The sequence below is a fragment of the Oryctolagus cuniculus genome, chromosome 21, assembly GCF_051225735.1.
Source record: "Oryctolagus cuniculus isolate XC-2025 breed Fujian yellow rabbit chromosome 21, ASM5122573v1, whole genome shotgun sequence".
NCBI lineage: Eukaryota > Metazoa > Chordata > Mammalia > Lagomorpha > Leporidae > Oryctolagus > Oryctolagus cuniculus.
The window spans coordinates 31,559,901-31,587,076 of record NC_142887.1 but is presented as its reverse complement, the minus strand read 5'-3'; the positions used below and the strand labels follow the sequence as shown (position 1 = coordinate 31,587,076).

Genomic DNA, 27,176 nt, shown 5'->3' with positions numbered 1-27,176 from the left:
TTGGCTATAATGTAAATTATATGTTATCTCAAAAAATAAATACAAGTTTTTTTAAAACAACTAGCACACTCTTTGTAGACCAAATCCAAACACTTCAAGATGTGTTGTTGAGAAAAAAATCTGGTAGAAAATCCTCAGCTCAGAGATTGATTTCAACCCCACAACTTCTGAGGAGATTCCAGGGGCCGGGACCATGGTAGAGTAGTTTTTTTTTTTAATTTTACAGAGTTAGACAATGAGAGAGAGAGAGAGAAAAAGAGAGAGAGAGAGGTCTTCCTTCCACTGGTCCACCCCCCAAATGGCTGCCACGGCCAGAGCTGCACTGATCTGAAGTCAGGAGCCAGGTGCTTCCCCCTGGTCTCCTATGCATATGCAGGGGCCCAAGCACTTGGGCCATCCTCCACTGCCTTCCTGGGCCACAGCAGAGAGCTGGACTGGAAGAGGAGCAAGCGGGACTAGAACCCAGCACCCATATGGGATGCCGGCACCGCAAGCAGAGGTTAACCATGTGAACCATGGCACCAGCCCCAGCACAGGTTAATCTGCCTGTGGCACCGGCATCCCATCTGGGCACTGGTTCTAGTCCTGGCTGCTCCTCTTCCAATCTGGCTCTCTGCTGTGACCTGGGTAATCAGTTGATGATGTTCAAATCCTTGGGTTCCTGAACCCCTGTGGGACACCTGGAAGAAGCTCCTGGCTCCTGGCTTTGGATTGCTGCAGCTCCAGCCAATGCAGCCTTCTGGGGAGTGAACCAATGGAAGGAAGACCTTTCTCTCTGTCTCTCCCTCTCACTGTCTGTAATTCTATCTCTCAAATAAATAAAAAGTTAAAAAAAATAAGGATGCTGAGTAGCAACCCAACCTTCCACCAACCAGGTGCATTTCCATCCCAGGTCACAACAAAAACAATGTGCTGGAGCATGGGTAGGAGGGAGGGTGCTGGAAGTGCCACTATGTTCCTATAATGGTATAAAGGAAATAGATGAAACATGTATAACATAAACAAAATATGTACCAAAGAAAAAAATCCAAGCATTCATAGCAAAAGTCGAGGAAAAGAGAAAATCACACTGTATTTTGAAGGAAGAGTAGCAGCTATGAACATAAGGGGAATCAGAGAAGTAAAAAACGCTTTTTCAGAAAAGGCAGCACCACGGTGGGGTGAGTGAGATCCAGGTTCTCCAGCACCACTGTCCCTGAGACTCTTGGTGCAGCCATGGCAGAACCACAGCCCTGGGCCAGCTGTCTCTATTCTCAATAGCTGCTTGGATGCAGACACCAGCTCCAAGGATTTTCCATTGTAGCAGACCATGCCACAAATTAAGGATCTGAAGAAGTTGCTGCATGGAGCCTGTCCTGTGGCATAGTGGCTAAAGATGCCACCTGAAACACTGATATCCCATATGGACACTGGTTTAAATCCCAACTGCTCCATTTCCAAACCAGCTCCCTGCTAATGGCCTGGAAAAGCAGCAAAGGACAGCCAAGGCCCTTGGGCCCCTGCACCCGTGTGGGAACCCAGAAAAGTTCCTGACTCCAGTCCTGCCATTGGGACCATCTAGGGAGTAAACATGCAGAAGGAAGATTTCTCTCTCTCTCTCTCTCTCTCTCTCTCTCTCTCTCACACACACACACACACACATGTCTCTAATTCTTCCCATAAAATAAATAAATCTAGAAGAAGAGGAGGAGGAGGAGGAGAAAGAGGAAGAGGCAAGATGAAGGAGGAGGAGAAATTCGACACCTAGCCCCTTGAACTCACACCAAATGATATTCAGTCATCCCCAAATGAAACTCTGTGAGAACAAAAGTTCATTTTCCTTTGTCATTACCCCCATCAATAGGAATAGCTCTTCTAATTCTCATTATCTTGCTCTGCAATGTTTTATTGCCCGCCTCCAGACTCCTATAGAAGAATCTATCAGTCTCCATTCAACAATGACTAGTGCAACTCATTCTTAAATAACAATGCCCAACTTTAGAGAATGAATCCAATAGCTAGATCATAATATTCATTGCTTAAACAAACCTACTAGGACTGTTACTCGTTCACTTATACTCACAACCCAGTTATTAATAAAGTTAGAAATTGCTATCCCACCAAGAGTTAAAGCAGTGGTTACTGGCTTCTGTCCTAAAACAAAACTATTTCCGGTGCCGTGGCACACTAGGCTAATCCACCACCTGTGGCGCCGGCACCCCGGGTTCTAGTCCCGGTTGGGGCGCTGGATTCTGTCCCCGTTGCTCCTCTTCCAGTCCAGCTCTCAGCTGTGGCCCAGGAGTGCAGTGGAGGCTGGCCCAAGTGCTTGGACCCTGCATCCGCATGGGAGACCAGGAGGAAGCACCTGGTTCCTAGCCTTAGATCAGCGCAGCATGCCAGTCGCAGCATGCCAGCCGTAGTGGCCACTTCGGGGGTGAACCAATGGAAAAAGGAAGACCTTTCTCTCTCTCTCCCTCCCTCTCTCTCTCTCTCTCTCTAACTCTGCCTGTCAAAAAACAACAACGACAACTAACTATCTACAGCCCATCTCCGCCCTCAAGGCAACCATTCCCCTTTCATTCCTATATCAGTAATTATCAAAGCTGTCAACTTAGTTTTTTATTTATTGACATACTAACTATCCATATTTATGGGGTACAATCTAATATTTTGATGAATGAAGACATTTACACAGCCCTGGCCCCATGAAGAGCCAGTATCACAGCAGGCTGCTTGCAATTCCATTTTCTTGGTGAAGCCACATAAGTTTAAACATCTATTTACCCCAAAACAACCTAAATTGAATTTCATATTCTCCTTATTGCAACAGTCCTAGAATTCACTGTGGTGGCCGGCGCCACGGCTCAATAGGTTAATCCTCTGCCTTGCAGCACTGGCACATCGGGTTCTAGTCCTGGTTAGGGTGCCGAATTCTGTTCCAGTTGCCCCTCTTCCAGGCCAGCCCTCTACTATGGCCCTGGAGTGCAGTGGAGGATGGCCCAAGTCCTTGGGCCCTGCACCCACATGGGAGACCAGGAGAAGCACCTGGCTCCTGGCTTTGGATCAGAGCGATGCGCCGGCCGCAGCGCGCTGGCCGCGGCAGCCATTGGAGGGTGAACCAACGGCAAAAGGAAGACCTTTCTCTCTGTCTCTCTCTCTCACTGTCCACTCTGCCTGTCAAAAAAAAAAAAAAAAAAAAGAATTCACTGTGGTTAACTGCCTTGCCCAAGCTGAGGACCTGCAGCTGGGAAGTCAGAGTCAGGATTCTAAGCGAGGTCAGCATGATTCCACAGCTTCTATTTCTAACCACGCTGCAAGAATGCCTGGTAGCTGCATATTTGAGGTGGTTCCAATTAATTGTATATTATTCTGTATTTGAAAAATCGGAACATTTGGGTTTAAAAATGGTTACCATTGGCATTAAGCAATTACATTGATCACTTCTTTTAAAAATATTTTTCTATTTGAAAGTCGGAGTTAGGGAGAAATAGAGATAGAGATAGATAGATCAATCTGCCATCTGTTAGTTCACTTCCCAGATGGCTGCAATGGCTGGGGCTGAGCCAGGATGAAGCCAGGGAGCTGGAGATAAATCTAGATCTTCCAGGTGGGCAGCAGGAGTCCAAATATTTTGGCCATTTTTGGCTGCTTTCTCCAGGCCATTAGCAGGGTGCTAAAGCAGAGGTGGAGCAGCCAGGACACAAACCAGTGCCTGCAGAGATGCCAGCATCACAGGCCATAGCTTTACTGGCTATGCAATAGCACTGACCCCACACATCTATCATGTCTACACACTAGTAATACCCATTCCTCAAAGCTGTATTATGTATGTGCTCCAGATCTGCGACCCATTGCCTCCACAACAGATTGAAACACAGTCAATGTTAGCCCTTACTTATTCCTGGTGGCCTTGAACTGACAGGCATCCCTTTCCTGAAAGGCTTCTACTCTAAAGACTGAGACTTTCAATCCACAAACACATCCCATCCCCTCGTAATGACACTGTCACCTCCCCAAAAGCTGCCCGTGGTACTCACATTAACGTCTTTGCATTCTGAAGACAGCCCTGATTCTCAGCTCTAATATGGAAACTGACCCATTCCTAATTAAGTCAATCAAATGCCAGCCTGCTGGTGGGGTTTCTGCTGGCTCACTCACATCCAACAATGTCTCTCCCTGTAACCATTTACCAAATGATGCTTCACACAAAATTATCAGCTTCCATCATAACCATTTTAGGACTACAGAAATACAATTCCATCAACTAATATACAATCCTAAAACCAGATTTTCCTCGCCTTCAAATTCTCTAATCATCTAGTTTTTCCCAACAATCATGCATTGTGCATTGCCAATCACATTTCTTTTTTTTTTTTTTTTTTTTTTTTTTTTTTTTTTTTTTTGACGGGCAGAGTGGACAGTGAGAGAGAGAGAGAGAAAGGTCTTCCTTTACCGTTGGTTCTGTGGCTGGTGCGCTGCGGCCAGCACACTGCACTGATTGGAAGCCAGGAGCCAGGTGCCTCTCCTGGTCTCTCATGCGGGTGCGAGGCCCAAGCACCTGGGCCATCCTCCACTGCACTCCCGGGCCACAGCAGAGAGCTGGACTGGAAGAGGAGCAACCGGGACAGAATCCGGCGCCCCAACCGGGACTAGAACCCGGTGCGCCGACGCCACGGGTGGAGGATTAGCCTAGTGAGCCGCGGCGCCGGCCTGCCAATCACATTTCTTGCAAGCCAAATTCAATCATCGCTAATATTGTACAGAATCTGACTGGAAAAAATGAGCCCCAAAATATTTCCCCTCCCAAATAACAGCATGAACTACAATGTCAAATAGAGTCTTAGTTACACTGTATTTCTTCATTCCCTCATTTCACGTTGATTAACCACATCACCAGCCATCTAATCCCCCAGAAAATGTCAGTCACAAGAAACACAGTAACAATGACCAAGCACCCACAACCCTCCATAACGACATAATCGCCCACAAAACAGACTCTTCCCCAAGACCTCAAAAATCAATCTTCTGAATTTTTTAAATTAAAAGAAATTTCTACCCCATCATAGTCCACCATTCACATAATTTATTCCATAAACAATCCTAAAATCAATGACTCCCAAATGCCCACACTCGGCCCCAAGTTCCAGGAGACTTCCGTAGCGTTACAGTGACATAACCCAAGAGAACCAAGATACCCCTCAGTCACAAACACTGTTCACCCTGAAAACGACCCCAAACTGAACCGACAGCACAACCAACGCTCCACGGACAACATCCCAGACCCCACAAGCAGAAGCTGGTGGGAAAGCGACAACACAGCCCACAAACACGTACTCCATAAAATATAAAATAAATCCATCAAGAAAACCAATGCGCAGCTCGGGTCCCAGTTCTCAGACGGAAGCTCCCCCGGCCGCTGACAGGAGAAACCCTCATTCCAGTTCGCCCCCAGGAGCTTCATGGCGCGAGCAGCGCCTGCCACAGGGCGCCCAGCGGCGCGGCGACGCCCACAGCCCGCGTCCGTCCTCCCGGCACGCACGCCCCGCGCCCTCCACGCCTCTCCGCGGCTCCCACCCTCCCTGAGGAGAGCGCCCGGGCCCGGCCAGGCCCCACGGACGCGCCACAGACGCTGACGCGGCGCTCAGCAGGCCCGCGACGCCGGGGAGCTGGGGCAGCCATCCACGGGAGCGTTCTCCTCACACACCCGCAGACCCGCGCTCTCTCCAGTCGGCCCTCTCCGCGGCAGCTCCACGTGCCTGGCTTCAAGCCTGGCCTCCGCATGTGCTGCAGTCCACAGCGCACGCCAACGGACGACAACAAATCCAACGAAACATAAAAAAAAAAAAAATGGCCGACGCCAACTGCACAGCATGCTCATAGCCTCTGTATTCAAATAGGGCTCCGGAGGGACTCTTTTCTATTGGATAAGACGGGAAGAGCAGCATCCAATCAGTAATTCTGTGCTTGCGCATGCGTAGCCACTGTCCTCCGTCTGGGCCGGTCTGCCACCTCTGGAGACCCTGCCCTGAGCTGTGAAGGACAGCGCTTTGCGCCTGCGCAGTGATGCGGCACTGGCGAGAGCGCGGCAGGAAGGCCTGGCTGCCTGAAGAGGGCGCCCCTGCGAGCCGGCGCCCGCCAGCTCCACACTCCAGTCCCGCATCTCACGGCTGCCCCAGAAGCCGGGCTCTGACAGCTGCGGGGCCTGCACCCCGGGACAATCAGCACAGCCCCCAGCGCTCCTGGAAGCCCTGCCCGAGAGCGCCCCGAGCGGCCACTGCTGGCAGCGCCTCCCTGAACCAGACTCGTTCTGCCCTACCCTCCAAGGGCGGCTCCCCTCAGGGGACCCCCATCAGTCCCCACCGCGCTCCCCGACTGCAGGCGGCCGCAGCCAGCACGGAGGAGCGCGACCACCGCAACCCCGCGACCGGGCTGAGCCCGGGGCGCGCGGGCCCTGGAGGCAGCGCGCTCCACCCGCGCACGAACGCCCGACGCGTGGCCCCTGGGGTCCGTGGGGTGACGGCCGCCGACCCGGACGGGGTCCCCTGCGAGTGGAAGCGGAGGCACCACGTGACCGCACGGAAGGAGCGGGGTCAGCAGCCACGTCGGTTAAAAACCTGACCCCAGAGGATTCTCGCTCTGGATGGAGCTTGGGAAGCAGCAGGACGCTGGAGAACCCCGAGATCTGCAGCCGGATAGGTCTGGATTCGAATCTGGACTCCCCCGCTTACTAGGTGCGGGCTCCGAGGAACCTCCCTTCACCTTTCCCGGCCTCATTTCCCCACCACTGCTGCAGGCCCACTTCTCACATCTCATCTCTGCATTTACAGGTTTCTTAGACTCAGCTGAAAGGCCGGATCGTGCGCCGTGTGCCCGGTTTCCTGTCCTTTTGTGTCCACTCTATCACGACAGCAGCAGTGACTCATTTTTACGTTAGCGTCGTTTCTCCTGCTGGATGGTGAACTGCACAACGCAGGGCCTTTCCATCTCGTTCCTGCCTCTGTCTCCAGGGTGCAGCACAGTGACCGGGAAGCTGTACGTGTTCCGTGCATACGTGAAGAAGGAATGAATGGGTGCCAGAGCACGGGGAACGGGTGTGCGCAGAGGGACACACGGCGCAAGCTGGAGATGCCGGGCCATAGGGGGCAGCCGCAGGATGGCATCTGGCCTCTGGGGATGAGGGACATCCTTCGGGGAGAGAGGATGATGTGCCTCACAGAAACTGCTTCCCTCCCCGCCCACCTCAAGGCCAGGGCTCTTCGTGGGGGGACGGGATGTTCTTGCAGCAGGTGGCCCAGGGGTCCCAGCCGGTGGGCTGTGGGAAGGGGCAGGAAGCCTGGAGGGGACCCACTGCCTTCCTGAAACAACAGAGCTCTTTGCAGTCCCCCGGTATTATCTTCCCGCCTGTGCCTCTGCCAAGCCCCCTTCCCGCTGTGGAACAGCCGGAACAGCAGAGACCTCGTCTGTGTGTGTTCCTCTGATGCAAAGCCCCAGGGAATGGGTGCAAGGGCTACAGAGGGACAAAGGCACCGGGAGGGCTCCTGGGCCCAAATGTGTCCTTAGCTGAGCGTTGATGTTATTTTGGGGAGAGTAGCATGCAGGCTATGGAAAGCCCTCTTCCCACTCCCGCCCTCCATCCGTCCAGCTGCCCCTCTGGGTGTTCCGAGTTCCTGAAGAATCCTTCTGGGAAGTGTGTGCTCCAACAACCAAGTCCCTGCTCTTCCTGCAGCAGGTGAGTTCCACATACACTGTGTCTTTTTCACTGGATGCCACGCCTTGGCTCTCTTTCCCTACAAGCTCATGAGAGAGTGGGTGTTTTCCTTTTTGCTGTTGTAGCTCTTGGCTACACAGTATCCCTCGGAGTCAGTGTCCTGGGGAAAGGCCCCTAGTGTCTCAGGAGCCAGGCTCCAGCCCCCCATGCCCAGCTGTGTGCGTGCAGGTGGTGAGGAGTATGGAGGCAGGACACAGAGTTAGAGACTGAGTTAGGACACAGTTAGAGAACCTGACACCTTGCTGCCCACTGAGGAGCCAGGAGCTAGGTGTGGCTACTGAGCCCTGGAAACACCCGAATGGAGATGTGCTCTTCAAGGAAAACATGCACGGATGATGAGGATTTAATTCAGAAATGTAAAATATCTTATTTTTATAATGACTACAAGTTATCATAGTTTGAATATATTGGTTAAATTGATCCAAATTAATTTTACCCAAACCAGCTGATGAGATATTTCTCTCTCTCATCTCTCTCTCTCTCTCCAATGTCACTCCAGTAGTTAGAAATGAGCAATAAGGGGCTGGCGCTGTGGCGCAATGGGTTTAAGCCCTGGCCTGCAGTGTCAGCAACCCATATTGTCCCCGGTTCAAGTCCCGGCTGCTCCACTTCTGATCCAGCTCTCTGCTATGGCCTAGGAAAGCAGCAGAAGGTGGCCCAAGTCCTTGGGCGCCTGCTCCACATGGGAGACTCAGAGGAGGCTCCTGGCTCCTGGCTTTGGATAACTCAGCTCTGGCCATTGCAGTCATTTGGGAAGTGAACAAGAGGGTGGAAGACCTCTCTGGTTCTGCTTTTCTCTGTAACTCTTTCAAATAAATCTTTAAAAAAAAATCAGACAGGGGCTGTGACTTTGGACTCTCAGTGAGCCCCAGCCGGTGTGGCATCTCCTGGACCGAGAATGCCAGGACCCTGGAGAAGCATTTCTGCGGCTGGCGCCTCGCGGACATGAGCCCCACGGGCCACCAGGAAGCAATGAAGCGCCTGGCAGGCAGGCCCTGAATGATGCCAGCTATGACTGTGACAGCCGCACCACCCAATGCAGAAAAGAGCCATCTGATCATATCCAGTTTTCTTCCTCTCCCTCAAGTTAAGAGGCTACGGAGATTGGAAGGAACCTTAGAGTCATCTTGTAGTGGGAATGTAGGCAGCTCCAGGGGGAGCCAACATCTGACAGCTCGTTGGCCACGTCCCCACAGAGTGGGTGGATGACTGACAGCTCCAGCTGAACTGCAGGACAGCTCCCTGCTGAACCACAACCCGGCACTGGTGGGTAATTGACAGTCCCAGCCAAACCGCCTGTTGACAGCTCCTCACCCACCCACAGGGGTCAGTGATTGACAGCTCCAGGGGACTTTCGTTTTTCAATGGCCACAGCCAACCTTCTGCAGGCCATCTGCAGCCAGCCCATACAACAGCCTGGCCCAGACCACATGACAAGTCCCTTTCTGTGTGCCATCCAAACTTCCTTCTCTTTCTGTGCACCTTGCAGGCCCACCTCCCATGCACCAGCAAGAACCCCTGCCCCTCTGCCAGTAGCCAAAACTACAAGTTCCACAATGTTGGGAATCTGCAATCATTGCTGCTTGGAAATATCCAACATGGCTGCAGGATGTCCCCCCACGACCTTTAGCTCATTATAATGTCATAATAAAATTACCCTGGGGCATGCCCACCCCCATCATGCACTTGGGGCCATGTTTCTGATATTTTCTACAACGGGATATGGGCAGTGTTCATGGCCTGCTCCAAACTCCACCCCCTTTTTAATATCAGTTGGGCTCCACCCCAGACAGGATCCACCATAGGCCTAACCTTGTTAACAGGGCTTTATCCTTTGCTGGGTTTTTCCTTGAGGGGGGTGCTTTTCACTGCTGGGTGTTTGTTTTTTCTTGGCATATTTGCAGGGCACTGGATTGAAGCAAAAGAGCCAGCACTCAAACCATCACTCCCATAAGAGATGTGGCCATCCCCAGAAGCAGTGTCACCCACCGTGCCACAGTGTCTGTGCCCCAGCACTCATTTTGAGCCTAACTGTACTCAATCTTTTCTCTAAGTATAAAAAGTGATGTGCAGTTTTTAAAAAGAAAGCAGACTGAGAAGTATCCTCAGAGTGAGGAAGCAGGGGCAAGTGGCTCAGTCACACAGCAGCCGCTGGTGGGCCAGCCACTGCACAGCCCAGCAGTGACACCTGCAGGTGCCTCCCCTCCAGGCAACGGGGTGCCCCTGGGGTGGGACACTGGGCGGAGAGAGGCTTCCGGGCCGAGACTCCAGTATCTATGTGACCCAGGTAACATGCCAAGCAGCCCGCAAGAGGGGAAGTGTGCCCCCCTGGTGGCCGTCACCATAGCCCGAGGCAGCTCTTGGCTTGTTGTATTGTTTTTGTCTGTTTTGGTGGGAGATGCGGGCACTGACGACTCTGTACTTTTGAGGGTGCCAGTGGTGCGAGGCGGATACTGGTCCAGAAGCACAGGAGCACCCCTCCCTTTTCTGGGGATTAAGCAGGGAGCACAGGGCCCCATGGCCACAAGGGACCCTCTCTCGCTTCTGGAGTCCCAGGAGGTGCAGAGACAGGAGCAGAGGTGCTCCCGGCCATCTCCAGATGAAAGGTGAGCCAGCCTGGCTGAGAGCGGCAGTACCAGGAAGCAGCGATTTGGGAACAGGCAAGATCCCTCTGGGTTTTGGGTGGCTTTTATAGGTGCCTTTCTAAAGGCCACAGGCTGTCACCAGAGGGCGCTCTAGACCTCCCCGGGTGGTGCTTGACCACTTAGATGACTGCCTACGGTAACACGCCCACCAAAGCAGAAAGTGAGAAAGGGTGGTCTCCAGCATAGGACTCCCACCAGCATTCGGACAGCTGGGCAAGCGCTGGACCTCCGGGTGCGGGAAGGGTGATCCACACATCTTGGGTCAAGAATGTCCACCACCTTGCACCCCAGTTCTGCATCACCAGGCAAGCTTCTGACTTGGTTTCCTGAGTTACCAGTTACTGAAGATTGGTTTTCCAGTAAGTAAAGGCTTTATTGCTCCCTCAGCCCCAGTGAGTTGATGAGCTGGCATTCTAGGAAATACACCCAGCATGAGTAATGCCCTGAGCTTCCACTCATCCCCAGCAGCCAAGCAACCAGCCTCAGCCTCCCCCCTCTGCAACAGGAGAGGCCGGAGGGAGATGCTGGCAGGTTCTGGGGGGAGGTAGTTGTGAGGAGCACACAGCAGTGGAGCGGTGAGGAGCAGATAGGTAGTATGGGTGGGAGACAAGATCCGGGTCCCCTCTTATGGGCTCACTCAGGAAGGGGTTCAGGGGTTCGTGGACCTGTGATGTTCAGTAGTTTGCTACACCTATAAGTGTTTGCTAAAATGTAACAATGTACTGGGTAAAGTGCCCTCTGAAATGCCAATATCACATATAGGAGCTGGTTCCTATCCTGGCTGCTCCACTTCTGATCCAGCTCCCTGTTAATGTGCCTGGGAAAAGCAGCAGAGGATGGCCCAAGTGTCTGGACCCCTGCCACCCATGTGGGAGACCCGGATGAAGCTCCTGGCTCCTGGCTCAGCCCTGGCTGTTGCAACCATTTGAGGAGCAAACCAGTGGATGGAAGCTCTCTGTCTCTCTCTCTCTCTGTCTCTCTCTCTCTCTCTGTCTCTCTCTCTCTCTCTCTCTCTCTGTAGCTCTTTCAAATAAATAAATCAAGGAAGGAAAGAAAAATAGAAAGGAAGAGAAGAGAAGAATCTGGGGACTAAGTATAAAAAAGTGATGTGCAATTTTTAAAAAGAAAGCAGACTGAGAAGTATTCAGAGTGAGGAAGCAGGGGCAAGTGGCTTGTTCACACAGAAGATTAAATATTTCAAAAAACTAGTAGTGGGGTGGGTACTGTGGTGCAGCAGGTTCCACCGCCACATCCCATATCAGAGCACAGGTTCAAGTCCTGGCTCCTCTGCTTCCGAGCCAGCTCCCTGCTAATGCACCTGGGAAGCAAATGATGGCTCAGGTACCTGGATCCCTGCCACCCACAAGGGTGACCTGCGTGGCATTCCTGGCTCCTGGCTTCAGCTTGGCCCAGTCCTGGCTGTTGCAGCAATTTGGGGAATGAACCAACAGATGGTTCTATTTCTTTCTTTCTCTCTCTCTCTCCCCCTCCCTTTCAAGTAAATAAATAAATCTTTTGTGTGTGTGTGTGACAGGAAGAGAAGACAATGAGAGAGAGACAGGAGAAAGGTCTTCCTTTTCCGGTGGTTCACCCCTCAATGGCCACTGCGGCGGGCGCACTGCGCTGATCCGAAGCCAGGAGCCAGGTGCTTCTCCTGGTCTCCCATGCAGGTGCAGGGCCCAAGCACTTGGGCCATCCTCCACTGCACTCCCGGGCCACAGCAGAGAGCTGGACTGGAAGTGAGGCAACCAGGACAGAATCCGGTGCCCCAAATGGGACTAGAACCTGGGGTGCCGGTGCCGCAGGCAGAGGATTAGCCTATTGAGCCGCGGTGCTGGCCCTAAATAAATCTTTTTAAGAACACTAGTAGTATAATAATCCACTGAGCTTCATATTTGCTGAGTCCAGGGGTGATGTGCAATCATCCCTCCACGTTACAACTGAGGATGCTGAGAGCCAGACACTGTGACCCCAAGAGTGGCCTGGGGGCAGAGCCTGGCTCTGACCCCAGATGGAACCGAAAAGACGAAGAAGAGCAGGTGGGCCCAATGGCAGACCCCTATTTTTATATATATATATTTATATATATTATATATATTTATATAAATATATATTTTATAATATATTGTATATTAAATATAAATATATATTATATATTTATATATGCTATTTTATATTATATATTTTATATATAGAGAGAGAGAGACTAAAGTGAAAATAAACTATGCCTTGCTCAACAATCACCTAGTCAGGAGTGGGGACCATCCAGCCCATGGGCAGCTATACAAGGCCCACAAAATCCTCTGGTCTGCACCTGCCAAGGCAACTGCAGGTGGGACTCACAATTCAAGTCATCCATGCAGGGCTGTTTTGTTTAAGCTGATAATTGTGGCTGGCCCACAAGTGATATTATAAATACTCACCTGGCCCTTGGTGGGAAGAAGCTGCCCCACTCCTGATAAATGATAGGAGAACTTTTTATATCACAAGAAAAAGAATTACAAAAAGAACCAGAAGCAAAATCCAAGAACTCGCTGTCTGTAGGGAACAGAGCCATAGCAAAATATATGCACAAATTTTAAAAAAAAAAAAATGCCAAGCTGAACTCTGTCATGCAAATGCCAAGTTCAAGAAAAGGAGGAGGCATAGTGGATAAAGCGACCACCTGCAGCGCCAGCATCCCATATTGGCACCGGCTGGAGTCCCAGCTGCTCCAGTTCTGATCCAGCTCCCTGCTAATGTGCCTGGGAAAAGTCCCTGGGCCCTTGTACCCACATGGGAGGCCCAGAAGAAGCTCCTGGCTCCTGGTTTCTGATTGCTTAGCTCCAGCCATTGCAACCAATTGTGGAGTGAAGAAGCAGCAGATGGAAGACACAGTCTCTCTCTCTCTCTATCTCCCCACCCCCATGCCTCTGCCTCTCCATAACTGCCTTTCAAAAAAAATCTTAAAAAAAGAAAGAAAGAAAGCAGGAAGCTTCAAGAGAAGTTTCAGCTGGGAGCATCAGAAAGGGCACTAAAGGGCTGGCACTGTGGCTCAGTGGGTTAAAACCCTGGCCTGAAGCCATATGGCCACCAGTTCTAGTCTCAGCTACACCTCTTCCAATCCAGCTCTCTGCTATGCCCTGGGAAAGCAGTGGAAGATGACCCAAATCCTTGGGCCCCTGCACCCATGTGGGAAGACCTGGAAGAAGATCCTGGCTCCTGGCTTCAGATCGGCACAGCTCCAGCCATTGCGGCCATCTGGGAAGTGAACCAGCAGGTGGAAGGACTCTCTCTCTGTCTCTATATCTCTAACTCTTTCAAATAAATAAAAATAAATCTTAAAAAAAAGGCACTAAAAGGCACCGGTGTTCAATATATCACTAGGCTGGCGCCGCAGCTCACTAGGCTAATCCTCCACCCGCGGCGCCGGCACACCGGGTTCTAGTCCTGGTTGGGGCGCCGGGTTCTGTCCCGGTTGCTTCTCTTCCAGTCCAGCTCTCTGCTGTGGTGCGGGAAGGCAGTGGAGGATGGCCCAAGTGCTTGGGCCCTGCACCCACATGGGAGACCAGGAGAAGCACCTGGCTTCTGGCTTTGGATTGGCCCAGCGCGCTGGCTGTAGTGGCCATTTGGAGAGTGAACCAACAGAAGGAAGACCTTTCTGTCTCTAACTCTGCCTGTCAAAAAAAAAATATATATATATATATCACTGTTAAATACATGTGCCCCAAATATCACACGTTATTAATCATTTATACCCTATTTCCCAAAAACAAGGTGAAGAAACCGCTCCCCTAACATAGCAACATGCAGAAAGGAGAAACAGAAAAGTGAAATGGAACCCCATAGAGAAAAGGCACAAGTGAAAATCAGCCTATTTCTAGATCATGTAAGTGAGCGTTCTAATGGTTTTCAGATCATGGAGACCTTTCAAGGTACAATGGCTAGCAGGGAACCTCCTCAGAACCAGCCATTCACGCACACGTCCACACAGCCATGCCCAGTCCTCGAGGGTACCCTTCTGCAGTCCATGGACTCCACGTTAAGACCTCTGATGTAGAGGCTGGCGCTGTGGCATAGTGGCTAAGCCTCCATCTGCAGCACCAGCAGCCCATGTGACTGCCGGGTTCATTCCCAGCTGCCCCTCTTCTGACCCAGCTCTCTGCTTATGGCCTTGGAAGGCAGTAGCAGATGGCCTGAAATGCTTGGGCCCCTGCACCTGCGTGGGAAACCCAGATGAAGTGCCTGGCTCCTGACTCCTGGCTCCAGGTCAGCTCAGCTCTGACTGTTGCAGCCATTTGGGGAGTGAATCAGCAGATAGAAGACTCTCTCTGTCTCTCCCTCTCTATCTGTAGCTTTACCATGCAAATAAATCAATCAATCTTTTTTAAAAAGGTGGGGGATAGCACTGTGGTGTTGGGGGTAGAGCCACTGCCTGCAGTGCAGGCATTCCATAGGGGTGCTGGTTCTAGTCAACTTCAATCCAGCTCTCTGCTTTGGTCTGGGAAAGCAGTGGAAGATGGCCAAGTGCTTGAGCCCCTGCACCCATGTGGGAGACCTGGAATAATCTCCTGGCTCCTGGCTTCAGATCAGCACAATTCTGGCTGTTGCAGCCATTTGGGGAATGAACCAGCAGATGTAAAACTTCTCTCTGTCTCTCTCTGTCTCTGTCTCTCTCTCTTGGCCTCTACTTCTCTCTGTGTGTAACTCAGTCAAATAAATATAAATACAAAGAACTCTAACATAAACAAAAAGTTACATTAAGATAAAATTTTTATTTTTTTCTTATATGGAACGCTTCACGAATTTGCGTGTCATCTTTGCGCAGGGGCCATGCTAATCTTCTCTGTATCGTTCTAATTTTAGTATATGTGCTGCCAAAGCGAGCACAAGATAAAATTATTTTTAAAATTGATTTAACAAATAGAGCTCATGGAATAAAAAACACATTTTTCTGAGAGTACACAAATGTTTTATAAAAACTGATAATATATCCAACCCCAAAGAAGTTCTACAGACACTGAAGACATGTTGATGCCACAGGTCCATGAGAAATAAGCAGCATTGATGACCTCAGTAATCATCATTTGGAAATATTAAAAAAAAATAGTAACCTTTGAACCCAAAGGAAATTCTTATTAGCATAACAAAAAATATCACATGTCAAGACTTATGGAGTGCAAAGTCATAACTCTAAGAAACAAAATCACAATGTACCAGAAATATCAAAAATATTATTATATCTAAGTAGAATGGCAAAGTATTAAGCCAAAATTTTTTCCAGGAGAGAAGAGACTTTGGCAGAACAACTGAGTTTGCAAAACAACATCACGAGTTGGTGTCTTAGAACATTCAACACCTAAGTAAGCCACTTCCATGAGAAGAAGGAAAATGTAAGACAAGGAAAACAACCAAATGAAGAGATGACCCCAACGTTGAGGGGGACAGCCCCTTAGAAGCTGACATTCTTTGAGACTCTAAAGGAGAGGGCTTCTTTAAAAACACACAACAGTACCAAGAATTTGAACCGAGGGAACCAGGCTCTGCTCACTGGTCTTACCTTGCTCACGTGAGACTCTGTGGACCCTCGCAAGGGGGTGGGAAGTGGGGTCTTAATCCTTCTGTTATGTGAAGAGAGGGAGGGAGCCGGAAGAAGAGAAAGTGCATATAAAACGGGGTGGGCAGGGGCAGAGGGCTGAGAAGCTGGGTGTGGGTGCGGAGGGTGTCCAGCAGGGGGCGGCCTGAGCTGCAGGTGAGTGGCTCAGAGGCAGGGAACAGGGATCTGCTGACACCAGCGTGGAGCTGCGAGAAAGCCGTCCACCAGTGCTTTTAAGGAGGGTGGTGATGTGTGCAAAATGATGCTCTGAAAGTCAATTTGGCTGGGCTGTGGGGGACAGATGGTGAGGGAGGGGCTCTGCGCGAGCAGGACAGTCCTGGCCGACAAGAGAAGGGGCAGCGGAGGTAGCTCTTTCAGGGGCCCTGCCCAACGCCGCCAGCTGCCCAGCTGCCCAGCTACAAGGGGCATCCTCTCTTCACACTCCAGAAACGGAAAGAGACCCTGCAGACGGGCTGCCTGAAGACAGAGTCGGTCCCCGGGCTTCCACAGCCCCAGATTCTGGGGGGACTCTGGGCTGCTGGGTGCCGCAGAGTGATGCCGCACAGACACGGGCTGCACCGAGGCACGGCCAGGGTGCTTGCTGGGAGCTCTCTGGCTCATCACGTCTGTCATTTTGAATTCTCTGGCCTGCCACACCCTACTTATTAAGTAACCGGTATGGCCATCTTAGGTTGATGCATCAGAGCTACAGGTGATGCCACACTGAGAATCTGATCCGCTGAAGTGAGCAGTGATAGCTGGGTTCACGTGAGTCCAGCCGGAAACGCTGGGAACCCTTCACCGCGGCTCAGGCTGCCACTCCCGCCACTAGATCTAAGGAGTGTGGAGGAGCGAACACGGAGAGATGCTGAAGCTGGGGGCCATCAGCCGGACACTGTCCGCCCAAGCCCTCTCCCTGGGGCAGAGTGACCTCCCAGCTCGGCTCAGACACTGGGAGCTGCCGGGGACGTGCTCAAGCCCATGTGTGGACGACACGGCAGCACGCGACACCTGCAGGCTTCGAGCTGGAGGCAGCGAGGGGCAGCCTTGACCAGTGAGAGGCCGCTGCAAACCCTGCTGTTTCAGAAACCAGATGGGGACACGCCTCCAGACTGCAGGGTAGGGGTCCCTCGAGGTCTCTGTCCTGCCACGTGGCTCCACTCTGAGCAGGAGCCTCACACCAGCCCTTAGAGGTACCCGGCGGGGTCCCCTCACCCCCATCTCATAGATGGGCCAATGGAGCCTGGGGGAGGTCATGCTCAAGGCCAAATGGGTGGGAGGGACGGAGCTGACCCTTGAACCCCGCTTGACTAAGCCACAAGCCCCTCCGCAGAGCCACATCCCCCAACACTGGGGACATGTGTTGGGGAAGCCACAGGATCCGCCATGTGGGACCCAGGCCAGGCTGATGCGCGAGGCACATTGTGGTCTTGGGCATGATCCTCGAAGGCAACAGTGTCCAGTGCCTGGGCTGAGTCAGCCAGCCTCAAGCATCCACTGGCCACAGGGCCAGCTGCCTCCCCCGCCCGTGGCAGGCCAGGGACACAAACCACCTCCCCCCACCCCCGCCCCAGGAGGAGGTTAAGACCACGCCCCTCAGCCTCAATCCCAGCACCCAGGCTCCCAGACCCTCCTTGGCTCCCTTAGCCTGTTCTGGCCCCCCATACCCCAAGCTGGCGGAGAACTCCATGTGGCCACTTTTTCCTGCCGCTTTTTTTTTTTTTTTTTACGCTGTTTCTGAAGCTCCTGGAAACACCAGACTACAAGGTAGAAAAAAATTTAAAAATAACAGTTCATCGGCCATTTTCCGGGTTTCCATTCTGTCTTCCTAGATTCTGGCACAAGGACGTCTCGCAGGCTCAGGAGGCAGACGGGAGCACGCGGAGAAGAGGGAGAGGCGGCCCCCTCTTGGGGCTCGCCTCCCTGCAGCCGCAGCTCCCTTCCCGTCGGCGGAGGTGGGGTGACCCTGTCACTGGGGAGGCGTGCGGGGTCCCGGAGACACCACAAGGCGGATGCGGGCGTCCTCCTACGGCGCGGCGGCGGCGGCGTGGACCTTCTGATGCCGGATCAGGTGCGAGCTGCCCCTGAACGCCTTGCCGCAGCGATTGCACACGTAGGGCTTCTCCCGCGTGTGCGTCTTGTAGTGCTCGATGAGCGCCGAGCGGTGGCGGAAGGCCTTGCCGCACTCGCACACGTACGGCTTCCTGCCGGTGTGGATGCGCTGGTGCTGGATGAGCGCCGAGCTGTGCCCGAAGGCCTTGCCGCACTCGGGGCACTCGTAGGGCTTCTCGCCGGTGTGGACGCGCTGGTGCTCGATGAGCGACGAGCTCTGGCTGAAGGCCTTGCCGCACTCGGGGCACGCGTAGGGCTTCTCGCCGGTGTGCGTCTTGCGGTGCTCGATGAGGTTGGAGCTCTGGCTGAAGGCCTTGCCGCACTCGTCGCAGGCGTAGGGCTTCTTCCCGGTGTGGACGCGCTGGTGCCGGATGAGATGGGACCGGTGGCAGAAGGCCTTGCCGCACAGCTCGCACGCGTGGGGCTTCTTCAGGGTGTGGATCTTGCGGTGCTGGCTCAGGCCCGAGCTCTGGTTGAAGGACTTCCCGCACTCCTGGCAGCGGTAAGGCCTCTCCCCCGTGTGGATGCGCTCGTGCTTGCGCAGGCTGGAGCTCCGGCTGAAGGCCTTGGCGCACTGCCCGCAGGCGTAGGGCCGCTTCCCAGTGTGCGTCTTGCGGTGCTGCGTGAGGGCGGAGCTCTGGCGGAAGGCCTTCCCGCACTCGGGGCAGCCATAGGGCTTCTCGCCGCTGTGGATGACCTGGTGCCGCAGGAGGTGGGAGCTCTGGCTGAAGGCCTTGCCGCACTCGCAGCACTCGTACGGCCGCTCCCCGGTGTGGATCACCAGGTGCCGGAGAAGGTGCGAGCTCTGGCTGAACGCTTTGCCACACTCGTGGCACGCGTAGGGCTTGGCCGGTGGCGGGGCCCTGTGAGGGGCCTTGGGTCCCGGGTGCCCCCTGCCCACGTCCTGGCAGTCGCCTAGACTGGCATCTTCTCCACGGCGGATCATCTGACACAGGCTGAGGTCCGATTTCTGGAGGAAAGTCTGGCCAAACAGCTCCTCATTGGGGGATCTGGCTCCCGGGGAGGGGCTCAGAGGCTGCACCGGGCTCGGGCACAGGCTGAAATCGCCCTCGTAGTCATCCCGCTCCTCGTCCTGCCCTCCAAGAGGGATCTCCTTGTAGATGACAGACATTTGCTCCAAGCCTCGCTCCTGGAGAAAAGGGTCCCGGAGGTCCTCCCCTGGGAACAGCTCTTGCTGGGCCTCCAGTCTGTCCTCAAACACAAAGGCCTCGCCAAACTTGGCTGCTGGGGGAGCCTCCATTGCGAATCTAGCGTCGCCCCAACGGTTGGATTTCTGTTACAGCGCTCCTCTTTGGGCCCTCACTATCCTCATGATCTGGGAAAAAAAGGGGGGGGGGGGACTGTGAAGTCTACAAGTCCCTGGCCTGTGCCAGAATCCACGCCAGAAACCCCAAAGAAGCACATGACATGTAGCCTGCGATGTGGCATGGTGGGCTAAGCCTCCGCCTGGGGCGCCAGCATCCCATACGGGCACAGGTTCACGTCCCAACTGCGCCACTTCTCATCCAGCTCTCTGCTGTGGCCTGAGAAAGCAGAAAATGGCCCAGGTATGTGGGCCCCTGCAATTAAAAACAAAGACATGGCCGGCGCCGCGGCTCACTAGGCTAATCCTCCACCTTGCAGCGCCGGCACACCGGGTTCTAGTCCCGGTTGGGGCGCCGAATTCTGTCCCGGTTGCCCCTCTTCCAGGCCAGCTCTCTGCTGTGGCCAGGGAGTGCAGTGGAGGATGGCCCAAGTGCTTGGGCCCTGCACCCCATAGGAGACCAGGAGAAGCACCTGGCTCCTGCCATCAGATCAGCGCGGTGCGCCAGCCGCAGCACACTGGCCATTGGAGGGTGAACCAACGGCAAAAGGAAGACCTTTCTCTCTGTCTCTCTCTCTCACGGTCCACTCTGCCTGCCAAAAAAAAAAAAGACACAGCCTTGCCCTTGAAGTGAGCCCAAATAGGCAGGCAGACACAATCAAGTGTCACATCATCGAGTTTAGACCGTAAGAGCAGAAGGCGCCCGGGAAGGTGGGCTGAACAGGAAGCAGAGGACTGTGGGAAAGGGCAGGAATCTGGCAACTGGATGATGATGTCAAGGTGAACTGTGTTGGAAAAAAGGGAGGGAGAGGGAGAGGGAGAGGGGAGAGAAGACTCCAAGACTCCCCTCCTATACTAGGTTAACCTCACCCCTCCACGCCAGGACCCTGGGAGTCAGCCTGGACCCTCTCATTCCCTACCCCCGCCTGCCCACTTCTGAGTCCTCACAGAAGGCGGCTCTTCCCTCTGTCCTCGCTGCCACTCCTCGGTTCAGGCCTCAGTGCTCCTCCCCAGGAAGTTGTCAGACCTGCCTCTCACCTGGCCACTACCTCCAGCTTCTACTCCTCCGTCTGGTCCAAGTCCCTACACTGACACCAAAGTCAAAACACCCAAAATGCAAGGCTGAGTGATGGTGCCACTCCCTGTCCTAGGGTCTTGCAAGAAGCCAAGGCCTCCCCCAAGTCCCTCACGCCTGGCACTTCCAGCCTCATCCCAACCCAAACATCCCCTCAGATCCCTGACCATCTCAGGCACACCTCCTGCACTACGACCCCCCTGCTGTACGTACGTAAGCCAGGAAACATGTCCCCTGCATTTGGGGAATCCCCAGCCTAACAGCACAAACCCAGTGAACACAGTTGTTGAATAAGTGAGCAAATAGGAAAAAACAAAGATTTTCTGTGCTACAACTGTTGCTATTTATTTATTTATCCCAAAGAACACTATATTCAGGGGCCAGCACTGTGGCTTAATGGGTGAAGCTGCCACCTACAAGCAGCACCAGCATCCTTTATGGGCACTGGTTTGTGTCCCTGCTGCTCTGTTTCCCATCCAGCTTCCTGTTAATGCACCTGGGAAAAGGGGCGAAAGATGGCCCATGTGCTTAGGCCTCTGCGCCCACACAGGAGACCCAGAAGCAGCTCTAGGCCACTGACTTTGGATCAACAGCGCCAGCCGTTGCAGCCATTTAGGGAGTAAACCAGCAGATAGAAGACCTCTCTCTTTCTCTCTCTCTAACCCCGCCCCCCATATGTCTTTCAAATAAAATAAATCTTTTTTTTTTTTAAAAAAGTGCATCTAAAAGAGAATATTTTTAAAAATGTTATTTTTAAGAAAGAACACTTAGGCCGGCGCCGCGGCCTTGCAGTGCCAGCACACCGGGTTCTAGTCCCGGTCGGGGTGCTGAATTCTGTCCCAGTTGCCCCTCTTCCAGGCCAGCTCTCTGCTGTGGCCAGGGAGTGCAGTGGAGGATGGCCCAAGTCTTTGGGCCCTGCACCCCATGGGAGACCAGGAGAAGCATCTGGCTCCTGCCATTGGATCAGCATGGTGCGCCGGCCACGGCGGCCATTGGAGGGTGAACCAACGGCAAAGGAAGACCTTTCTCTCTGTCTCTCTCTCTCACTGTCCACTCTGCCTGTCAAAAAAAAAAAAAAAAAAAAGAAAAAGAAAGAAAATAAAAGAAAGAACACTTTATTCAAATATAGTGTCTTGGAGATATAAATAAAACAGACACAAGCAGAGCTGCTCCAGGTGAAGGGGGGAGGGTGGTTCAGCAGGGACCAGGACGATGGTTTGAACACCACAGCCCAACTGCGATGGCCCCCTGGGAGCCCCTCGGAGCCCCACTCAGAACCTTCTGTGTAGATGCAGGGGAAGGCCCTGCTACACAATACTGGCAGTAACAGCTCACGCTCCTGAGCACCTGCAGCCAGCTCCCCACGATCAGAACTTTCACAGGGGCCAGCGCTGGGGCACAGCGGGTAAAGCCACCACCTGCAGTGCCGCCACCCCATGTGGGCACCGGTTCCAGTCCCAGCTGCTCCATTTTCCATCCAGCTCTCTGCTATGGCCTGGGAAAGCAGTGGAAGATGGCCCAAGTGCTTCGGCCCCTGCACCTGACTGAGAGACATAGAAGAAGCTCCTGGCTCCTGGCTCCTGGCTCCTGGCTCTGGCCTGACCCAGGCCTGGCTGTTGCAGATATTTGAGAAGTGAACCAGTGGATGGAAGAATGGAAGATCTCTGTCACTCTGCCTTTCAAATCAATCTTAAAAGAAAAAAAAATGTGCATAAACACATCTCGTTTAATTCTTACGTCTGTATATGAAGATACCATTATCCTTACACTGAAATTTAGCAAGTAACTGGCTCAAGGAAACATGCTAACTTAATCAGAATAACTATGATGGGAACTCATCCACAATTGGAAATGATTTTTTTAAGGTGTTTCTACTAGTAGAAAATCCAGGTGTAAGAAAAAACTCAAAAATGTGTTGGCACTGTGGTGTAATAGGCTAAGCCTCCACCTGCAGTGCTGGCATCCCATATGGGTACCAGTTAAGAGTCCCGACTGCTCCTCTTCCAATCCAGCTCTCTGGTTATGTCCTGGGAAAGCTGTGGAAGACGGCCCAAGTGCTTGGGCCCCTACACCCATGTGGGAGACCCAGAAGAAGCTCCTGGCTCCTGGGTTCAGATCAGCCTAGTTGCAGCCATTTGGGAGTGAACCAGCAGATGGAAGACCTTTCTCCTTGTCTCTTTCTCTCTCTATAACTCTGCCTCTCAAGTAAATAATTTTTAAAAATAAAAAAACTGCATAAATTAATAAGATTCTCAAAAATCCTTTGGTCATTTCCGCTCTTTTTCTCATCCCCCTCCTCTTCAGGATGCCAGTGTCTCCCACCTTTACAGCTATGTCACCCAGCCTATGCCCTTCGACCTCAGCAAATCCAATAACACTCCATTTTTACCCCTGGTTCTCCTCTTCTTAGGACCACCCCTTCCCCATCTGGCTTAGCTCCTCTCTGATCCGCACCTCCTGGCCTGCTAACTCCCAAACCTAAACCGTTCAGCGTTGCCAAGGAAAATCGTAAGACTAATGTATGGCATCAAGATGAAGTTCAAGTCTGCAACTTCAGCCGGGTCCTCAGCACTTGGCTGGGGCATCCAATGACCTCATTGCCACCCGCACCTCCTTCTCTGGGGTTCCTGCCCCAGATACGCTGCCTTTGGTCCCCGAGGACTTGGGCTTTTCCTTTCTGTTGGATTTAATTGACAGGACTTAAAACTCAGTAGGCTTCCGGCTTTCTCTTGAGACACGGGGAGATGGAAGCCTGCCCACAGGAGTGCATGAGAGCTGCACACCTCTCCCCCCCCACTTCATCCTCTTGCTTTCTCCCAAGTCTTCTCCCCAGGTTCCGAAGCCCTGATCCCTCGATCCTGGTCTCTGTGGACTGCAGCTCCTTCTCCACCCACCTGTGAACTCCGACCGCTTCCAATGTTCCCTCTTTAGGAGTCTTGCAGTTCCCCCTAGGCAGCCCCAGTCCCCACTCTGGATACAAACTCGGCAATCCTTAATGTGTTCAGCGGTTTGGGACCAAAAACCCCAAAGGTTTGGGACCTCACGCTTCCCATCCCTTCTCGGAGCCTCCCCCAGCTCTTACTGCAACCCCCGGGGCCTGGGCACCTGGCAAGCCCACCTGGCGGTCCCGGCTTCCTGGCCTGGAGGCCCGACGGGAGCAGCGGACCCGCACGCGCTGCCTGGGCGACGACGCGGCGCCCCTCCAGGCTTCCCACCGATCTGGGACACTCAGGGCCGCCAAAGGGACAGGTGGTCAGGCAGAGTCGGGTCAGCCGAGGACACGGGGCCCACTCACCTGGGCCGGGGCGGGGCGGGGCGGCTCACCTGGGCCGGGGCGGGGCGGGGCCGCGGGCGGGGCGGGGCCACACCTACCTCGCCCCAACCCGCGGCCGACGCGGCCTCGCTCCGCCGCAGCTGCTGACGCGGAGCCCCCCAGCCACCCCCGGCACCCGAAGCCCCGCCCCCGGCCCGCGGGCACTTCCGGGACCGCTCTAGGCTGAGCGGAGGTCCCGGCGTCTCGGTGGTCCCGCCGCGCCGGCCGAGCGGCTGTCGCAACCCCGCAGGCGGCTTGGATCTAGAGGGCTCGGGGACGGTGGCTCCGGACGTGGGTAACGCCGAGCTGTGCCGGAATTGGGTGGAGTGCAGAGGATAAACAGGGCGGGAGGCGCGGGCGTAGCTAACCCCGCCCCCAGGCGGGCGGCACAGGTCCCGCTGCACCTGACCTAACGCTGGGTGCAAACCGTAGGCCACCGCGGCTTCTGAGGTCTTAGGAAGGCGAGGGTATTCTCAAAGCAGTCGTTCGGGTGTCCCCGCACGGGCCCAGGGCTCCTGTTAGCCGCCATCCCCACTTTGAGGCCAGCTATGGGCCTGCCTGCCCTCCCCCACCCCGACCCCCACGAGATGAGAAGGAGCAGGGCGGGTTTCGAGGGGTGGGGGGGCGCACAAGGACTTGAAGGTGGCTGCGAGTGTAATAGGAGACCCTCTCGTGACCCTACAGCCCCCAGCTCTGTGCATCTGAGGGGCTGGAGACCTGTCTCGGAGCCCACACCACCACCACCCTCCACCTCCACCCCCGCTCTCAGCAGCCCAGGTGAGATTGCCCAGCCTGTGGCAGAGCCTCCCTCCCAAGACCGCTGCCTGATCACAAGGGACCAGTAGAACACAGCGTCTCTTGATTCTGACCTTGACACCTGCCCACCGGCCTGCAGCACCCTCAGCTGTGGTGTCAGGTGCCTCGGAGTGCTCCTTCAAGCCCGCCCACGCACACCTGGCTCCCATCAAACACACATGAGGGTCTTGAGTAAAGACGCGGAAGGATAGGCAGGGGCTACCCTCCCCAAGCCCAGTAGCCTGGGCTCCCTGGGGACCAGCTGCCTCAGACCAGAGCGTTGGACCACAACCAACCATGCAGAGCCAGGAGCTACACCACCTAGTTCCTTCTTCTCTCCCTCAGGCTCCCGGGTTACAGGAAGTCCAAACCACCAGTCTGAGACATCCCCCCACCCCGGGGATGTGGGGGAAGGCTGGGCCACACCCCAAGGGTCTCAGGTGCTTCCTCTTTGACAGCAAGAGGAGACCCCACCCTCACATTCCCAGATGGACGGACCACAGTCGCTTTTTCAGCCAGGACCACATAGCCTTCAACAATCGCTGTTGTTGAATGTGGAATGGTTGGAATCCATTTTACAGAGGAGGGAAAACAAGGTAGTGAGGGGCCCAAGTCGGGAGCAGAAGCCAGGGTGGGAGGGCAGTGGGGAGGCACTCGTCCCACCCACCCCCCCTAGAGATCAGAGGTGTAGCCCACAGAGCAGTAGTAGTCTGCATCATCCTCAGGTTGCACCGGGTTGATGGTGAGGATGCAGGCGTTGTGGGCCGCGTCCTTCGAGGCCGAGAATCTGTCTGGAACGTCCTCAGGGCGGTGGTGGTCCTCCTCCGAGCGGTAGTAGAGGAGGTAGCGGGGGGCACTGCCCGCCCTCTGCTGGTACCAGGACACGCCGTAGTCCCAGATGGACGCGTGCTGGGGGCTGAGCGTGCAGGACAGCTGAGCCACTTGGCCGGGGAAGACCAGCAGTGCATCCGGCTGGGTCAGGACTGGCTGGGAGACTGAGAGATATAGACCCACTCAGGCCTGGGCTGGGCTGTGTCTCTCCTGCTCTTACCCTAGGAAGACCCAAGGGTGCCCAGAGGGTTCACAGCTCAGTGCCACGTTTGGGGAGAGGGAGGAGGAGGCCTGCTTCCACAAGACTTAAGATGCCCCCTCCGGGCCTCCCTTTCCCTTTGTGAGTGAGGGGTTTGGAGCCCACCCCTTGCCTGTACACGCTTCACCCCTCAGTCTCATGTCTCTTCTAAGCCCGGGCTACAGACGAGCCGCCCCCAGGAACTTCCTGAGCTGTACCCCTCATCAGCTCAGCCCCTGGCTGCCAGGAACCTTCTCTGAGTTGCCTTGGGGGCCCTGTAGGATAGAGATCAGCCCACACCAACTTCCCTGTGAAAAGTTAAGAAGGGGGCAGAGGCTGCCATTGTGGTGCAGCAGATTAAGCCGCTGTTTACAATGCCCACATCCCCTGTTGAGCGCCAATTTGAGTCCCGGCTGCTCCACTCCAGCTCCCTGCTGATATGCCTGGGAAAGCAGAAGATGGCCCAAGTGCTTGGGCCCCTGCCACCCACATGCAAGACCCAGATGGAGTTCCAGGCTCCTGGCTTTTGGCCCCAGGCACTGTGGCCATTCAGGGAGTAAATCCGCAGCCGGAGGACCAGTGTTGTGGTGTAGGGCCAGCATCCCATATGGACCTGGTTCAAGTCCCAACTGCCCCACTTCCAATTCAGTTCCCTGCTGATGTGCCTGAGAAAAGCAGCAAAAGATGGTCCAAGTGTTTAGGCCTCTGCCATCCACATGGGAGACCTGGGTGAAGCTCCTGGCTCCTGGCTTCAGCCTAGCCCAGCCCTGGCTGTTGCAGCCATCTGGGGAGTGAACCAGAAGATGGAAGACCTCTACATTTTTTTTAAGGTTTATTTATTTATTTGAGAGGTAGAGTTAGAGAGGAAGAGACAGAGAGAAAGGTCTTCCATCCTCTGGTTCACGCCCCATATGGCTGCAACAGCTGGAGCTGCACTGAGCTGAAGCCAGGAGCTTCTTCTGGGTCTCTCCCAGGCCATAAGCAGAGAGCTGGATCAGAAAAGGAGTAGCCAGCACACGAACCAGTGCCCATATGGGTGCCAGTGCCACAGGTGGAGACTAAACTCACTATGCCACAGCGCCAGCCCCCTCTCTCTCTCTACTTGGTCCTCTGTGTGTCAGAAATAAATAAATCTTAAAAAATTAAAAAAAAAAAAAAAAAGTGACCAGCTGCAGTTTCTTCAGAGACCACAAGGGGTCAGAATCTAAAGGTATCCTAGTAATCTGGTCATTCACCAAGTGGGGAAACCAAGGCCTACTCAGGACAGGATTCTCCTCCTCACTGCCCTTCCTATGACCCTCTCCCCTGTCCCCATCCATTGCTTCCTTGCAGGAGCCTTATGGGGCCAGTGCCAGCTCCTCCCTCCCCCTCCCCCAGGTGAGCCAGGCCCAGGGAAGGCTCACCTGCCAAGAAGGCCCCGGTCAGAAAGAGAGCCAGGTACCGACAGGCCATGGCCAGAGGCAAGGCGGCAGGTGGGGCGTCTTTCTGCTGAGTTCTGCTCCAGGTGCTTGGAGGCAGCAG

At 54.1% G+C, this 27,176-nt stretch overlaps 2 protein-coding genes and 1 non-coding gene across 7 annotated transcripts; all 3 read right to left on the bottom strand.

Annotated features, from left to right (window-relative positions):
- Window positions 1-15,126: 15,126 nt before the first annotated feature.
- On the bottom strand, window positions 15,127-24,754 carry ZNF70 (zinc finger protein 70). Of its 5 annotated transcripts, none has more exons than XM_089322952.1 (2): window positions 23,373-24,754; window positions 15,127-19,415 (listed from the first exon to the last, which is right to left on the bottom strand). In XM_089322952.1, the coding sequence occupies exon 2, from the start codon at window positions 19,338-19,340 to the stop codon at window positions 17,994-17,996; it is 1,347 nt and encodes a 448-aa protein (XP_089179078.1). In that variant the 5' UTR covers window positions 19,341-19,415; window positions 23,373-24,754; the 3' UTR covers window positions 15,127-17,993. The 5 variants fall into 5 exon arrangements, with proteins under 5 accessions (XP_089179078.1, XP_002724055.2, XP_069922039.2 ...); XM_002724009.6 differs by having other exon boundaries at window positions 23,597-24,754; XM_070065938.2 differs by having other exon boundaries at window positions 23,803-24,754.
- Window positions 15,155-15,261, bottom strand: LOC127488338 (U6 spliceosomal RNA). Its single transcript, XR_007916014.1, has one exon. It is a non-coding gene; the product is annotated as a U6 spliceosomal RNA (small nuclear RNA).
- A 339-nt stretch (window positions 24,755-25,093) lies between the features above and the next one.
- On the bottom strand, window positions 25,094-27,165 carry VPREB3 (V-set pre-B cell surrogate light chain 3). The gene is made up of 2 exons (XM_002724010.6): window positions 27,059-27,165; window positions 25,094-25,581 (listed from the first exon to the last, which is right to left on the bottom strand). The coding sequence occupies exons 1-2, from the start codon at window positions 27,105-27,107 to the stop codon at window positions 25,259-25,261; spliced, it is 372 nt and encodes a 123-aa protein (XP_002724056.3). The 5' UTR covers window positions 27,108-27,165; the 3' UTR covers window positions 25,094-25,258.
- Between the last annotated feature and the right edge of the window lie 11 nt (window positions 27,166-27,176).

What these genes read in the sequence shown, in the direction of transcription:
- ZNF70 (XM_089322952.1), bottom strand. Translation starts at nt 19,340, where the DNA reads ATGGAGGCTCCCCCAGCAGCCAAGTTTGGCGAGGCCTTTGTGTTTGAG.
- VPREB3 (XM_002724010.6), bottom strand. Translation starts at nt 27,107, where the DNA reads ATGGCCTGTCGGTACCTGGCTCTCTTTCTGACCGGGGCCTTCTTGGCA. An exon ending in GACCGGGGCCTTCTTGGCAG is followed by an intron (nt 25,582 to 27,058) that starts GTGAGCCTTCCC and finishes TATATCTCTCAG; the next exon opens with TCTCCCAGCCAGTCCTGACC.